This window comes from Carettochelys insculpta, chromosome 16 (genome assembly GCF_033958435.1).
Source record: "Carettochelys insculpta isolate YL-2023 chromosome 16, ASM3395843v1, whole genome shotgun sequence".
Classification (NCBI taxonomy): Eukaryota; Metazoa; Chordata; order Testudines; family Carettochelyidae; genus Carettochelys; species Carettochelys insculpta.
Genome location: NC_134152.1, coordinates 3,486,630 through 3,503,841, shown reverse-complemented (window position 1 = coordinate 3,503,841; position 17,212 = coordinate 3,486,630). Strand labels below are relative to the sequence as shown.

The 17,212-nt window shown below is 53.8% G+C and overlaps 1 protein-coding gene across 2 annotated transcripts in view; it reads right to left on the bottom strand.

The window, feature by feature from the left end:
- The window catches only part of SRL (sarcalumenin), a 62,060-nt gene extending 45,082 nt beyond the window's left edge, over nucleotides 1-16,978 (bottom strand). For both annotated transcript variants that reach the window (XM_075010354.1, XM_075010355.1), the window contains exon 1: nucleotides 16,831-16,978. In XM_075010354.1, the coding sequence (XP_074866455.1) occupies nucleotides 16,831-16,891 (61 nt within the window). In that variant the 5' untranslated portion in view covers nucleotides 16,892-16,978. The remainder of the gene's footprint in view (nucleotides 1-16,830) is intronic.
- Nucleotides 16,979-17,212: the final 234 nt, after the last annotated feature.

Genomic DNA, 17,212 nt, shown 5'->3' with positions numbered 1-17,212 from the left:
AGGGACCGCTGGTCCAGAAAATTAAGTAGCTGTAAAGGAGCCTTAAAATGACTAATCTACACCTGCCTTTAAGTGAGAGTCGACCTCCAGGTCTCACCTATGCTGCAAATCCTGCAATGAAAATACTGTCTCCATGTGGAGTTTGCTCAGGTCGTGCTGGAAGGATGCTGGCCGCTCGGGTGTGGCCCCCACACCCGAGAAGAGGAGGCCAGGGACCTATTTCAGGTAGCAGCACAGGAGTCCTGGGGCAGAGGTTAAGCGGAGAAGGCGACAGTACGAGAAGGTGGAATTGGCCTGGTCTGGTTGCGCAGACCGCCAGGGATGAGACGGTGGACGAGTGAGTTTCAGGCGTGCTCACCGGAAAGGTGACCTACCCCAGGCAGCAGCTAGGACAGGGCTCCGACTCTGATCATTGCGCTGTTGTAAATGTGCAAAATGGAGTCGCTCCGGATTGACGCTAGGGTAAGTGATCAGAAGCTGCCCATTCAAACGGAGAGGGCTTTGCCCACCAAGGACGTGCCTCAAGAACTCCTGCCCGCCCGACAGGTCTGGGGGCAGCGCCGGGAGCTTGGGGAGAGACACGGCAAGAGGGTAGATCTCTGGGGTGCTCTCGTGCCACATCATGGGGCTGCACCCCGGACATTTCTGCCACGTTTTGCTGGCTTTGTTACAGCAGGGCAGGGGAGCCTACGATTGCTGTCCAAATCCAGCCTGCAGCTTTCCTGGATCGGGCCCTTCAGGCTCAGGGCTGGCGTCCCCCTCCCCCACATGCAGGCATGCAAGCTGGCACCTGCAAGGGGACTGAGGATAGGGGTGGTGAGTCCTGAGCCTTATGGGCCTGATCCAGGCAAGTTGGGGCTGGATCTGGGCCACAGGCTCTGCCTGGTGAGGGGGAGGACTCAACTCTTGCCGGCTTCAGAGAACCGTGCCAGCCCCTGCAGGTGGGGTAAGGGGATACCGGGGCAAAAGGAAAGTGACTGTCCGATGGGGTGTGGTTGAAAGGCAAAGAGATTTAGCAAAACCCAGCTTGGCGAACAGCCAAGAGGCTCATTGCCTGGTTCGGTTATGCCAGGGGCTGGTTTGGCACTGGCAAGGGATTTATTACCAGGCCTCCCCCCCTGCCCCCGGGGTGAGCCACAGGCACATGGCTGCATTCTAACCAAGCACCTTCCACTCTGCCCAGGCTCCAAGCTGGAGACCCAGCTACATCCTGCTGTGCCCTGCATACCGGTGAGGCTATTGTCCCAGCTGAAGATTACAATAATCCAGGTCGCTGCCCGTCATCGAGCCCGCCGGTGGAAAAAACGAGTCCAGCAGGATTAGCTCATGTGCCTGACCTTTCCGGCAGACTGTGACTGTTCCCAGCCGCTCCTCTGGGGATGGGCACTGGGAGCTGGCTGAGAAGATGGAGACGCACTGGTCACACCTCGATAGCTGCAGAGCATGGGGGTGCTGTGTGGTGTGTGTGTGTGTGTGTAACAGTCAGGCTGGATGCGTGTGTGTGTGTGTGACAGGCAGAGCAGCTCAGGATGACCTCCTGGGGCTGTAACCTAAGCGGGCAGGTAACACCTCTGACCCGAACAAAGAGCAGGGAGGAGCTGACCGGGGATTTGAATCGGAGGCGGCAGTTAGAAGCTGGGGGGCAGCCAGCCTGGCTGAGGGGGAGGCTAGACCCCAGCAGGGCACCCCTCTGGCGCCTCTCCCCAGGGTGGGTTGGAATGACTGTCTCTGCCGGCTGTACTGTCACCTCTGTGCTGAGCTGGGCCTCTGTCGCCTAAGAAACTTCCTGTTCCACTTGCTGAGTGAGAGTCACTCCTGCCTGCAGGTGGGGTGCAGTGCTCGGGGACCCCGAACCCCATCACATGCCGTTGTAGCTCTTGGAACCCCACAGCTCTGCTGGGGTAGCAGCACCCTGCAGAATCCACCGGGGCGGTCCCAGGCCCAGGGGGGATTACTAATTGAAGCAGAAGCAAGGGCCAAAGGGGGAGGAAAGGTGATTCCCGGACAGCCAGCGTGGCTAGTTCCAGAGCAGGGACCGAGCAGAGGCCGCCGCCGGCAGAGCAGGAGCCCTGGGAAGCAGGCTGGCGCCAGCCAAAGAAGTGTTAAAGAAGAGGGAGGTTTTGACCTGGCACCTGAAATGCACAGGGAGCCAATGGCATTGTGTGAGCAGGGCGCTCTCTGGGGCTGTCCCGGAGCTGCGCGTGCGAAGCGCCAGTGCCTGTGCAGATGGCGAGAAGCTGGCCTGATGTGGGCGAGCGGTTTATGGGTCCCGAGTGACGCACTGGGTGCTCTGCCGTCACCCAATGGGAGCCCAGATCTCACCCTCAGGCCGTCGCCAGGGAGCCGGGATGCCAGTTACTGCCACAAGCAAAATCTCCAGGTGCTCCCCAGAATGACCCCTCGGCCTTGCCTTCCGAGGCTGCTGCAGATCCCCCGGGTACACGGCTCCCTTTAAAGGTGCCCCTCAAGGGGCAGGCGAGTGGGGGGCAGGGGAGGCAGGCAGCTCAGAGCTGGCCCTCATGCAGAACAAAGCCACAGCTCTGCTGGCACAGAGAGTAAGGAAAGAACTCCCCCTCCCCACCCTGTGACCTTCCCAACGCTGGCACAAATACCTGCAGCTATTACTGCTGGACGTTATGTTCAGTGTCTAACCCGCTCTGCACTTGAGCCTGGGACAGGGGATATAAACCACCCAGGCTGTCAGTCTGCGAGGAGAATTGTACCCACTGCGGCAGCTGGTCTGGAGCCAGGGACGGCCACAAACCTGGGCTCGAAGGGCATTTGTATGGGATAAAAGTGCTTCAGTCCATCCTAGCCATGACTCTGTATCAGGCCTGTGTTTGCTGTGCAAGAGGGAGATGCCAGCATTCAGAGACAGGCCTGGAGACTTTTGTCTAGTGTTCCCCCCATGGCTTCTGTAAGCCACTCTCTATGCCGCTGAAAAACTAGTTAGTAATTCCTTTTGGCAGCTGCGCTCATTGCATATGGGCTGCCCAGTCAAGGTGACTGGCAGTTGGAAGTGGTCGTGTTCACTCTCATCGGACCAAGAACGATGGTGCTAGGCAAAGGGCGGGCAGGCAGGCATGGAAAGCATGGCAGGAGATCGCTTCCGACACTGCCCTCCTATGAGTCCTCTGGCAACTCATTTAACATGTCTCAGTTCCCCCCTCTGGTCCACTCATTATGAGGCACACAAAAGTGAGGAAAGTTGTGAAACAGAATTAAAAGGCACAGTGCCAAAAGTGAAGTCCCTGCAAGCTTCATGGAAATGTTGTAAAGACACCATGATACAGGCTCAACTTCAATGTATATTCCAAATTAAATACAAAACAAGAGGTCCAAAAGCCCACTGTGGTGAAACAACAAGGTAAAAGAAACAGTTAGAGGCAAAAAGGCACCCTTTAAAAAGTAAATGTTAGATCCCATTGAGGAAAACAGTTAAAGAAATATAATTAGGAAGGCCAAAAAGGATCTGAAGGACAGCTAGCCAAAGACGCAAAAAAAAGTAATAGCAATTTTTAAAGCATATCAGAAGCAGGAAACCTGCTAAACAACCAGTGAGATCTCTGGGTTATCATGGTGCCAAAGGAACACTCGAGCTTGGTAAGGCCATTACAGAGAATTAGCAGACACAGAGATGAAGTTGATTTGTTGGGGAAGAGTCAACATAGTTTCTGTATAGAGAAATCACGCCCCATCAATCTACTAGAATTCCCTGCGGGGGATCAGCAAGCGTGTGGATGAAGGAGATTCAGTGGAGACTGTGTACTTAGATTTTCCGAAAGCCTTTGACAAGGTCCTTGAAAGGCCCTTAAGCAAAGTAAACTATCATGAGATAAAAGGGAAGGTCCTCTCATGGATATGTAACTGGTACTACTGAATTTCACCTAATTTCTGTTGCTCCAAGCGTCGTGCTGATGAGGCCTCCCAACTTGGTATCATCAGCCAATTTCAGGCGCCCACTCTTACTTTTTATAGGACACTCATTAGTGACAACAGTGACCAAGAGTGGTCCCAAGACCAGTCTCTGAGGATCTCTGCTCATCGTCCCCCTTTGGTACAGTAATTCACCCATTTTTCCCCTGTCGATGCTCTGGCATCCACAGAGCCGGCACCTATGCGCCTAATGATGCCTGTACAGCTCGCCAGCTTCTCTAACTTACCTATTTCCCACCCAGCACTGTATCAGCTGCTTTGCTAAAGACCAATATGTGAGATCTGCTTCCCTTTGCTAAAACCATAAATACCCGTTTTCTCAATGCTCTCAGGTTAGCCGGGCCGGCTCTACCTTCAGTACGCCCCTGTTGCATTACATTCCCCTTTGCCATCTACCGCTAGATGTTTCGTTCCTCTTTGCGTCCTTGGTTCTAAAACCTGGCCTACTACTGAGGTCAGACTAATGGGTCCAGCACTGCCTGCATCCCTTCCCCCTCCTCCGCCTCCTTCTTAAGTCTACGTGCATCCTTAGCTATTATCTGCTCAGATGGCCCTGCCCCCACACAGATCGCTGGCTCAGGAGCAAAGGTTTTTAACAACCCCATCTCACGTGCCAGTTCTGTCAGTCTTCCAGGGTGGAAGTTAGCCTGGCCCCCTGGCCGGAGCACATCAAGCTTTAATTCCACCTCACCTGTGGGCATTTCCCTTCCTAGATGCTGCACCTCTCCAGCCGCATGGCCTTCCTGCCCAGGCTCTAGAATGGATGATCATTGTAACCACATACCAAGGGACTATTTTGGGCCATACTGAGATTATCTTTCATTCCCTTCCCTCCTCCTGCCTTAGTCTCTTTATTGCATCACTGAAAATAAATTGTGTGTGGTTTGTTATTTCCTTGGCCAGGGCTCGTTCAGTTTGACTTTTCACATAGCTCATGTTTCCTACGTTTTCTAGCCTCCACAATGTAGGGCTTGTGGAGGGGGTTGTTGATTGCTCCTTCCCCTGCCGCCCTAGGCCTTCAGCTGACTCCTCATCACCTTTTTGAGGTGTTTCCTTGCAAGTTTCTTCCCATTGCTGGGTGCAAATTTCAGATTGCTTTATTTAGCTGCTTTGTAGAAATGCCCAACTTCCTCTGCCTTAAAGTCCTTCCAGTCTAGCTGAGTTTTGTAACCAATTCCCTTACTTTCCCAAAGTCTGCCCTTTTGTAATAAAAGCCATCGTTGACGGCCTCGTCTTAATCATCCCGCCATTTCATTTAAACCGAATCTATTCATGAACTCTCGAGCCAAGGTTGTTCCCTTCCACCAGCTCTTCTGTGACGTGCTCACGATTTAATGTGAAGCCAAGTGTGAAACTGTGTCCCCGCTTGTTGGTTCAGGGACAATTGGATGATGAACACGGTCTTTTATCACAGCTGGCAGTAACGGGACCTTCCTAGGATCAGTAGCATTTACTCTCCAATCTATTGGCAGGAAGTTCCCATTCTGACAGTACCCAGAAGCATTTCTGCCTCTATCGTGAAAGGGATTACTGCCCATCACTCTGACCCTGGCGCCTCACAGAACCTCCTTTACAACCCTTCCCCCAAGGGATTTTGGCCTACAAATGCTTCAACACCTGTATTCCAGCCAGGAGCGTGAGGCCACCACAGTACCGCACGCCCTAGACTGTCTGATTGAATCTCCTTCCCCTCCATCTCATTGCCCAGACTCTGCATTTGTGTACAAGCAGCTGTTCAGCTGGGCCTGCCCCACTTTTCTAGCTTGTGGCGTTCTGTTATCCTCCCTCAAGCGTCCTTTAGCTGCTCCTGGCTGTTGAAGCAAAGCAACACAGCTGCCCCAGGGTGCAAACAAAGGCGCTTGGCACTCTCTCTTTCCCCTGTGGGTTCCTTCCTGCAGGACAAGCTGTCGTTAGGATGATGGAGCCAGCGAGGTGCCCCTGCTGTCTCAAGGATGTTGCGAGGAGGTTCGCAAGTTACGCGCACAAGCCGCCCCTGGTCTCCGGGACTCCAGCAGGGGTTTCGGCCCCTCTGCAGCTCAGACCCAGCTGGGCCAGTGTGGGAACGCAAACAGCACCGTACCCAACTGCAACGGCCTCAGCTCCTGTTTGCTTGCAGGGGCTAACGAGTCTTCCCTAACGGCTGCGAGGCTCCGCTCAGACGCGAGCACAGCCTGGAGCCCAGGGGCTGGCTGGAGAAGTGCAAAGTGCGGCGTCACTATGGAAACGAGCGGGTACCTCACCATCCACGTCCTCCCAAAGCAGAGCTCTGCAGGCGGTGCACTTAAACCAGACTGCAGGGCCCAGCTCCTGGGGACGGGAGGGGGCAGGAAAACACAGACAGAGCTGACTGGGGACACACGGCCGGCCCCAGTGACAGGCCCACGATGCTGCTTCCCCAGTGACAGGCCCATGGCCCCCCACAATGCCCTCATTTGCCTGCATGCAGCTCCACTCTCTGCCCACGTCCTCACAGACGCACTCACCGTCCCCCCAGTGGCAACGCCGACGTAGTGGGTTTTACTAAGAGAGGGGCCGGGGTTATTTCCCCTCCCTCGTGGGAGTCTCCCTTGGCCCGGCGCCCCAGATCCGGGCTTCTCTCTGCTGCCTGCCTGGGCCGTCTCGCCCTGGCAGCGCCACTGGGGTCTGCAGGCAGAGCAGTTCCTGGGGACGGTTTAGACCAACTCCAGCAGTTCTTCCTGGGTAAAGCTCAACAGCCGCGTCTGAGCCAGGCTGCCCCAGGAGAGCTGCAGGGCAAATCTCCAGTCTGATCCTACCAGCCCCGAACCGCCGCCCCCTTTGCTCACAGCGCCTCAGCCTGGACCTGCCGCTTCATTTGCTGACTCGTCTCAGCAGAGCCTCCAGAACCCCAGCCACCCAAGGCTAAACTGCAGCATGTGCCTCTACTCGTCCGTAGGCCAGGCGAGCAAGGCGGTTGTCTTGGGCCCCGGTCTCCAATTGACTATAGCATCCACCACCCACCAGCTGGGCACCCGCCGTCAGCATGTCACCATGGGTGCCACTCACTGGCCGGGCCCCCCACGCTGGGCGTGGTGCCGCGGGCCCTACTGTCGGAACTAATCAGAAGTGGTACAAAGGGATCGGTCCGTTCACTGAGTGTGGTGGAACGGACGTGGCGGAATCTTTCTCTTGGTCTCGACTCATCCCATTTCAGAGCCTAAACCCAACGTTACGTAGGAGGTTATCAATGGCTTCTTGCAGTGAGTAGCTTACTTGTAACCAAAGTGGCAAGGTGCCCCCTTGTCCTGCTCAGGTCCCACATCTGCAGCTGGAGGGCTGAGGCTGCCCCCACATCGCTTGCTCTGACCGGTTGGTCATCTCTTTCCCTCCCCTAGCCACAGCCAGGGCTATCAGCCTTGGCAGGGAGGGGAAGCACAGGTCCTCTTCCCTTCCCGGTCTGCTTTTAAGCCTGCGGGCAGTCAGATCAGCTGGCTCTCATTACTTGACTGCAGTTGCTTTCACCTGGGTTGCTGCACTAGCTGTTTCCCTAGCTCAGGCTGCTGGCTGGAGGCGCCTTTTCCCCCTTCCTAACAGGGTCTGCTGGCCTCCCAGTTATACCAACTTACGAACCACAACCAAACATGTGCTCCCCATGCAGCAAAACGCATGCAGAATGTTTAGAGGAATATTAAAGAAATCGTCCACCTGGAACACTGGCAGGCCAGGTGCCAGCTCATGCCAAGGTCCCCAGGCAGTGGCCCTCCACGGTGTGTCCAGCGCTGCTGGTGAAACGCACATCGCCTCGAGCCCCCGCACTCCCACGTAACACCACACTGTGGTTCTGAGATGAGCCGTTTCTCGCCCTCAGCTCAGCGTGCAGCTGGCAGGTGCGTGCACCAGAGCAGAGACAAGGGCGGTACGGAGACCTGCCCCCTGCAACCCACATCTCACCTTTCAAACAGCACAGAGGATAACTGCCTTTCAGAGGGAAGGGAGCATAGCCTGTGAGAGCAGTTTGGAAGTAAACCACTGCTAGCACCTGCCCCGGAGAAGACCAGAGGGTCAGCTCAGCACCACCTACTGCTGTGGGGCTGGCTGGGCTCGGTTCTTTGCTCCAGGCGGCGCAGCCTCTGGGGTTGCAGAGTGGCTCGTATTAGGCTGAGCCACTGGCTGGAGCAAATCTGTGCGAGTGAAGCCGTGACCTTGCTCGTGGGATCTCAGTGCCGTTCACTCAGCTCCTGCCTACCTGGATCAAGGTGGCTGGGCCAAACCTCGGTGGGACCGCGGGGAGGTAGTGCTGGAGCAAGGGGACAAATTCTGCTGTCTCCACTTTGGCTCCGGCCACTTGGGAGAGGGAACCCTGCACTAGCCACTAGAGGAGACCAGTGGACAAGAGAGATGAGACAGATCGGTGACTTGCTCCAGAAACTAGTTGCCAACAGGGACTCGTTGGGTGGAGCTGAAACACTTAATGATTGCACCAGTTATTTCCACTGGCCTTGCCACTAGGGTCTTGCTGGGCTGCCCGTTGCTCTGGCTCCTCCCTGCCACGCCGTGGCTGAGTCGGGCACCCCCTTCCATGCTTTGGCCGCTGTGGAGAGCCATTGTTCTCTGTTCAGCCACCAGAAGGGTGCAGCGGAGCCAAAGGACAACAACCCCCCCATTGGGTCGCTCTGCCATGGAGGGACAGCCTCATCACTGAGGGGGCCCCTGACTTCTCTGCCACTGGAATAGGTAATGAGAGGGCTGCTGGTGAGATGGAGACCAATTCACTAGGAGCCAGATTCACAGCGATCTTCCTGCATTCTGGCTTGGCCTCGCCTCTACTACCCACCGGCTCTTCATGCCTTGCCATGCCTGTGGCTGCAGCACAAGGACAGGCCACAGTAGGCACGAAACACCCAGCAGAGCTGGGGGCTTGCAGACCTGGAGAGAGGTGGCCAGGCTCCTGAGGATGTCCCAAGAGTGGTGCCCAGCAGCCCCTGCAACAGCAGCCACATAGGGGCCTGGCCCATGGATGGCTTTGCATCCGATAGCGGTACTGTGCAATATAATCTGACACTGGTTCGTCTATCCCAAGGAGTCAAATTGCAGCAGCTGTGCAGATATCAGATCTGAATGAGCAGCTCTTAGGGCTGATTGGCTAGGGAATTTCATGTCCAGGGGGGTGGGAGTGGGGTTCCTTCCTGTTCAGGAACCATGTACAAAGACAGTACCATTTTCCAGCATCCATTCCCTCTGGATTGCCACCCATCCCCCTGCATCTCCCTGCCATAAGCCCATTCATTGAAAGAGCACTCCAGCAATGCAGAGCAGATCCCATAGGAAAGTACTTTCTCAGCTCTAATGTGGAGCATGTGACAGTCTTCCCAGCCTTTATGAAAATTGGCTTATGAATATCAATATGTAGAACTCAAAGATGCTTTAAACAAAATGCCTCATGCAACCTATCAATTTTAATGTTATACTCTGCTGAATCTATATACCCTATCTTGGTTCATATATAATTCTTGTATGTGAAGTTAGACATATGAAGTGTAAGATGGTTTATTATTTTAAATGTGCTCATGAGAGACATTACTGGTGCCCCAGAAGCCTAATGGCTTGGTATCAACTCAAGGACTTGTAAGTAGCCTTGTTTATTCTGGAAGCCTAGAAAGTGGTTGGTGCTAGGGAGACATGTGACCATACCATTTGGGTCTGAAATCCACTTTGAACCTGGTGTTTTTGCACGGGAAGGTGGGGGGATGACAAACAAAAGATTGCTGGCCTGGGTGGGTCTTTTAAGCAATGAGATGATAACAGGACTTTGTCTTCAGCTGGGTTTTTGAAACAGCCTGACCCACTTGAAAAGGAAACAAAGAACTCTGAAGCCTGGAGACGCAAATCAGAGTAAAAGATCATCTTTGACGTGAAGTTTATAACAGGTGTAAGAATAGCTGTTCAGGGTAAGATTTTGTTTGTAACGAGTTAGTGAATTAGAACTAGCTCTGTGTTTTCTGTTCATTTTAATTTAGTAACTCACTTTGATCTCTCCGTTTTCACTTGCAACCTCTTAAATCCCACTGTCTGTACTTAATAAAAACACTTTTGTTTACTATCAAACCCAGCATAAATAACTGTTACATGGGGGAAGCAATCACTGTGCATTTCCCTTTTACTCATAACGGGAGCTTACCTTATAGCTTTTACACAGAGAAAGATGGATTTATTTGGGGGGGTGGTCCTATTTGGGGTTCAGTTTCCTGGGTGCTGAGCCCGCAAACTGTTTCCTCCCAGAGATGGTTGAGTGTCTGTGTTGCCCTGCAGGGGGAAGTAATCTCAACTCCATACCTTATCTGGGGGAGCCCAGAGGGTCTGGACGAGCAGGACAGGCTTATAGGGAGCACCCCCCCCAAGAGCAAAAAGATGGGCATCAGTGGAATGATCAGCACACTGGGGAACTGCATCTCATCATGGGGTTTTTCACCACAAGATTTTGATACCAGTGGAACAGAAGTTTTTATCCTTTTTTCATTTGCAGCCCCCTAAACAATTTCCAGTGGAGGTGTGGACTTGTTTGTTAATCTTAGACCCAGGGGTCTGCAGACCACAGATTGAAAACAACTGCGGTAGAGTAACCCTCCTCAAAAACAGCATGGCCCTGTTCCCGCCCTCTAGTGGCAAGACCATTGAGAGAAATCCATGAATCCACCTCTGCTTCTGAACTGATGTATTCATCACCTTCTGCTCCAGCAAAACACCCTCAGGTCTAGCAAATTCATCTCAGATAACCCAGATATTCTGCTGGATTCCCACTAGGTTTGCCAACAAATCTCTACAGGTACCCACTTCAGCCTGTAACACGCAGCAGCCATTAATTTACGAAATATAAAACAACAGGAAGTCCTATGGCACCTTACAGACTAACCAATATCTTGAAGCATAAGCTCTTGTGGGCGAAGCAGTTCTTTGCCCATGAAAACTTATGCTCCAAGAGCTCAGTTAGCCTCTTAGGTGCCACAGGACTTCTTGTTGTTTGTGAACAGACAGACTAACTCGGCCACCCCTCTGATGCTTGTCGAGATGTAAAATGTGTCTGATGTTTTCTAAATGTCTCCACTCTTATGAAGCAACAAGGAGTTTGAATCACTGAAGAATCAGACAAATGATTAGAAAGGCATTTGATATGATCTTGCATGATAGTCTTATCAATAAACTAAGCAAATACAACTTAGATGGGGCTAAAGAGGATGAAGTTTAATAAGGACAAATGCAAAGTGCTCCACTGGGGAAGGAACAATCAGGTTCACACATACAGAATGGGGAGAGACTGTCTAGGAATGACTACAGCAGAAAGGGATCCAGGGGTTATAGTGAACCACAAGCTAAATATGTGTCAACAGTGTGATGCTGTTGCAAAAAAAAGCAAGCGCGATTCTAGGATGCATTAACAGGTGTGTTGTGAACAAGACACGAGATGTCATTCCTCTGCTCTACTCTGCGCTGGTTAGGCCTCGGCTGGAGTATTGTGTCCAGTTCCGGGCGCCGCATTTCAAGAAAGATGTGGAGAAATTGGAAAGGGTCCAGAAAAGAGCAACAAGAATGATCAAAGGGCTAGAGAACATGACCTAAGACGAATGGCTGAAAGAATTGGGCTTGTTTAGTTTGGAGAAAAGAAGATTGGGGGGCGGGGCATGATAGAGGTTTTCAAGTATCGAAAAGGTGTCATAAGGAGGAGGGAGAAAACTTGTTCTTCTTGGCCTCCGAGGACAGAACAAGAGGCAATGGACTTAAACTGCAGCAAGGGAGGTTTAAGTTGGACATTAGGAAAAAGTTCCTAACTGTCAAGGTGGTCAGAGGAATAAATTGCCTAGGGAGGTTGTGGAATCTCCATCACTGGAGAGATATTTAAGAACAGGTTAGATAAATGTCTATCAGGGATGGTTTAGACGGTACTTGGTCCTGCCATGAGGGCAGAGGGCTGGACTCGATGGCCTCTCAAGGTCCCTTTCAGTCCTAGCATTCTATGATTCTAATTTTAAAACACTGGTAGCCTGCTGCAGCCAACACCCAGGCAATCCTGTTGGCATTAACAGGGCTTCAGGGGTATAGCTGATAGAAGAATTGGCTTTCAGCATTCTTAGTTTGACTTTTGCCACAGTGACACGGCAGGTATTTTAATCAGAGACTCATAGACAGCACAAAAGGCCATTTTGGTTCTACCTGCGGTGTACAGAGTTTGCTCTCTTGCTTGCTAAACACTTTTTCCAGCTTGCTTTTAACAGCTTTTTCACCAAGAGAAAAGTTGATAATAAACTAATAAGTACATAACAAGAATTGAAATGTTGCTGTTCTTTCCATTTTGCAGGGTTCGCACATGATCCACTTTTCCTGATTTCTTTCTTTTCTTTGCAAAACCTTTGTAATTGAATATTTCATCAAAGCGATTCCCAAAATGGAGACTGAAATGTTTCTGTTACTGACAAGGTTGTTTTGTTTTGTTTTTTTAATAAAAAGCTGCAATAAAGAAGTCAGTGACAAATATCACAGTTTTTATTTTTTGCAAACCAGTGGAGATTTTTGAATAAACCAACCACACACAAACATTTCTTTGGGGGGGGGGGGAACAAACAAACAAACAAACAAAAAAACCCACATAATTTCTCACAAACTACCCAGCCCTACACCACTTTGTATAAAACAACCGTTGCCCTCTCTATTTGCTGTCTGGTCTCATCTATTAAAAACCCAACGTCTGGTTTCTACCCCAGCTGTATCCTTCCAGCAGAGGTGGGAAAGGTACCCAGAAAGTTACTTGCGTAAAAAGTGCAGCTGCATTCACTTCTGGATATTTGGGTACAATCAAGATGTGATATATATGTGCATGTGTGTGTGCGCACACGCACTTTTACTCAAGTAGCTTTCCAGAGTGACACCGGCAACTTGTACTTAAATGAATTTCCTCCACCACCCCAAAAAGAGCAGCTGCACTTTTACTCAAATAACTTTCTGGGTCCTTTTTTCACCTCTGCCTTCCATAGATTCAAGTCAGAATTTCTACTCCCCTGCCATCATTTAAATCTGAACAATCCTCATCTTTCATTATACCCATACCTCAGTGGTATTTATGTTCAATTAAAAGATATGTTGTTCTTTAAATGGTTCATTATACGGCAGGAATCACAGAAAATAATCTTCCACTTAAGCCAAAACAAATTAAAAATACACAACTGGCAATGTAATATCAAGGAACATATATTTCTGTAATAACCCATCAAGTAATCAGACCTAAAACCTGGCAAATTAGACAAGTTTCCCAACAACTAAAAGTAGAAAAATGAAAGAAAACAAGGAAAACTTGATCTGAAAGACCCGCCATTAATGCAGGCTGAGAAGTGACCTGTGGAACGCCTCTGCGACAGCAAAAGCACCATGAAGACACCTATGCAACCTCTCTGCTACTAGGTCCATCACAAACTCCTAACTGGACATGACCTGCTCATAGGTTCATAGACTCAGAGGCCAGAAGGGACCATTTTGATCATCCGGTCAGACCTCTGCGGAACAGGGAACTCCCCCAGAATAATTCCGAGAGCAGATCTATTTGGGGGAAAAAGAAAAAAAAAAAAATCAAGCCTTGATTTTCACACACTGGTGGAGAATCCCCTGCTTGGTAACTTCGCCCAGTGGTTTGCAGTGGATTCTGCTCCTACTCCTGCCGGTGGAAACCAGGCACTGCACTCAGAAGATCATGCCACTGTGCACGAGGCTCCGGAGGTGGTGGTGGAGCAATCTGGCGACAAGTTACATAAATGGTCCCGCACCATTATTCTCAGGTTGTGCTGCTCTGTTCAAGCCCTGGCAGGTATTTTTATAGGCTGTAACTCTGTGTCCCCCGAGCCTTCTCTTTTCCAGACTGTATTTTTAGCTGGTGTGCTCACGTCACCTCATTCATCAGGTCTTCTGTTCCTCCAGGATGCCGGCTTCTAGGTGGGGGTCGTGTAAGAACGCCCCATTTTGAGGGATGTCATGGTTTTCTCTTGCTGCCAGGGCTGTTCCTTTGGCTCTGGAGCAGGAACCTGATGGGGCTGGAGAGGTTTCGAGGCAGCAGCACTGCAGAGGGGTGCGGGGAATGACCCACTTCTCCTGGAGTTTATTAAAATGCCTGGTGCCGTCCTGGCAGAAAGCGGCTCGCTCTCGGTGAGTTGTTCCTGCTGTCACATGACCCAGGAAGAGCTGCACAGCAATAGGCAGGGACCAGGGAAAAACAGTCCTTGCGCTCCACAGAGGCGCTGGCTGGAGGTCGACCTGTTTTATCTTAGCCCAGCCATATCCTTCAGCAGAAAAAGCAGCCCAGGCTTGGCCCCTGGCCTCCCAATGGCTCAGCCCTGTATGCGCTACCAGAATCTGGAATGCTAAAACAGCGCCTCGCCATGGAAAACCAGGAACAACGGCGCTAGCCTCTTAGCCCTGCAGCGCGCTGGCCAGCTGTGACACTGAGGTGCACACGCAGGGAAATGGACACGCCAACTCATCGCAGCAGGCTGGAAAAAGGCATTGGCTGGCTCAAGGGCACTGGCTGGCCTGGGAAGGGTTAGCAGACAGTGGCATTCCTGCCACACGTGTGGCTAACGCGATGGGACAGACCAGCAAGGCACTCGACTGGGGGGTTGCAGTTGTTCAAAGGTCGTGGGGGGGGATGAATTGCCTTTACAAATGGGTGAGGCAGACATTAGAGGGCCCAAGCGTGCGGAAGAAATCGGGCCCCCCCCCGCCTCCCCTCGCCTGGCTGCTAGGGTTAGGCAGAGCGAGCGACGCTGCCCGTTTGAATGGCTGGTGGGCTTAGCAGGCTCTGCCTTGAAGCCAGCTGTCTTTCTAGATACTCGTGTGACTCCCGCGTGGGGAGCGACTGAGCATCTCCTAAGTGCCTAAAAATAGAACTACTAATCTCCCCGCTTCCTTCCCAGCCCGGCGGAGAAACCCCTCCTGCATCCGTCGCCGGGAGGGCCGTGCCCCGACCTCAAGTCTTCCCTCCCGTCGCAGGAAAGCAAACCTCACCTGACTCGCGGCTGTGATGTCATAGTGAGGAACCCAATCAGGTTCCAGTATGCAAATGAGCCAGGAGACTGACCAGGTGTGTTCCATGGCACATGCCCTTGGGAAGGGAAGCTGGCGTTGGGGTGGGGGGAGCACAGTAGCAGTGCCTGGCCCAAGGAGGGAGTTGAGGGCTGAGCAGGGCAGAGTGAAGGGAGGCCTGGGGCGAGACAGGGCCGTGGCCATCATGAGCAGGGGGTGCAGGCCGCGGGGGCGGGAGATGGATTCCAGGTGTGCTCACGTGGGGGGGGGGGGGGGGGGCTGCCAGGGGAGTAGGTTGGAGGTCAGAGCTGAGAAGGGTGTGTCTGCCAGAGCCTTGCCATCCCCCCTATGCACTAGGGGGCAGCCGGATGCTGAGCTCTGCCCCTCCCCGTGATGGGTCCCAGTTTCTCGCTTAAGCACCTTGCTGAGACTCGGGCACTGGCGGGCGCACAGCTGGAGTCACGGCCCAGGCAGGCCCCCCCGGTGCTGTGTCCACTCTGGGCTAGCAATGGTGTGGTCAGAGCAGCACCACATACCCCCCCCGGGGCCCAGACCGCCGGCAGGCCCTGGCCTGTTGGAATGCGCCTTTCCGCTGCAGAGGGCAGGACTGCCCTGCTGATGCGGATCAGGGTGTCAGGAGCCAGGGCAGGGTTCCACCCCCCACAGCCTCCGTGGGCACAGGGGAGGGGCTGATGGGTGCCCCACATGGCTCCACGGACCATCCCGAGGCTGCGGCAGCTACTGAATTGCTGCACAGCCAAGGCAGCTCCAGGCGCTGCTGGCCCTCCGGGCGCCCAGCCTGTCCCCATTCACACTCAGCTGGGGGAAGAGCTTCAGGGCACTCGGGCTGTGGGGGGGCTCTGATAGCCCCTCTCCCCACTGTGCTTGCGAATGATAAAGGATGTCCTTAAAAGGCTAAAACTCCCGCAGCCCAGCCCCTGTGACAGTGCGCGAAGGCAGCAGCTGGACCCAGCCATGCTGGGAGAGGCTGGGGAAGGGGGCACGGCGGGGGGGCTCGGCATTCAGTTACAAGGCTGTTTCCATACTTAGCCACCTCTCAGCCAGCCGCCTGTGACCCACAGCCCCCGCCAGCGCAGCCCCGGGAGACCAAATTAACTCAAGGGCAAGCAAGGGTAACACCGGCTCGCTGCCCCACGCTGCCAGCCGTCCCCCAGAGCAGACAGGCCTGCAGCATGCAGCCATGCACAGCCTGGGCCGCTTTACGGCCGGGCCCCCACGGCTGCCCAGGGGGGGGTCACTGCCCAATGCATATGGGGGGGGCTTGGGGTAATGACTCAGAATGCTGAATTGCACCTACGTTTTGCCCAGCACATCCGTAACATCAAGGAAATGAAACAGAGAGAGCACCCCCGCCACCACCTCCCACAGCCAAACCCTGCCCAGCTTCCCCACTTCCGCAGCAAACCCCAGGTGGCCGGCAGCTGCCGTGTTCCTGCGCCGCCTCGTGAAGCTGGCACCCCACGGCGCCCCCAGCTCCAGAGCGAGAAATAGCACCCCCCCAGCTGTATCCAGCTATGCCCGACGCATGCAGGCACAGCAAGGGTCCCCCCCCCCGCACCCCAAGCCGCCTGCTGCAGGACGACCCCATTGCCTGGCGGCACGCTTCCCCCCCCTCCCCGCCAACGGGGGGCACGCTGCATGGGAGTCCCACCCTGTGGCTGTGCCTGGTGCTGTCTGAGCAATGCCTCAGCCCTGCGTGATGGTACAATCCCTGCCCTGCAGCAAGGGCCCAGGCCGGCCAGAGCGGGGAGCTGGCAGAGAGGCACGGAAGGCAAGGGCCCCAGCCCCGCAGCGCACAGTGCTTGACAGCATGGGGGTCCCGGCCCCCCACCCCCAGGCCGCAGAGCCAGGCCTTACCTGCGGCCCCCAGGAGCAGGAGCGACACCAAGCAGGAGCACAGCAGCCTCAGTCCCTGCATGGTGGCGGCTGCCAGAAGCTCGCTGCTGGTCGGCACCTCTATTTATACAGCAGCTGGGAGACGGGGACAGGCCAGGCACTAGAGCAACTGGGCGGCAGCTCAGCCCTGCACAGACACAGCCTGCCTGCCACCGCTCCCCAGCGGGGGTCATTGCCCCCCCCCGACCCCAGTGAGTGGATTCCAGGCCGTGCCCACCCCCACCCCCACCCCCCCACTGTGTGTCCCAAGCCCTGTGGGGCCCCACTTGCCAGTCAACTGTCACAAGCCCAGGAAGCAGTGGCTCCGGGCACTGGCAGAATACCTGGTGTGAGACGGCTCTGG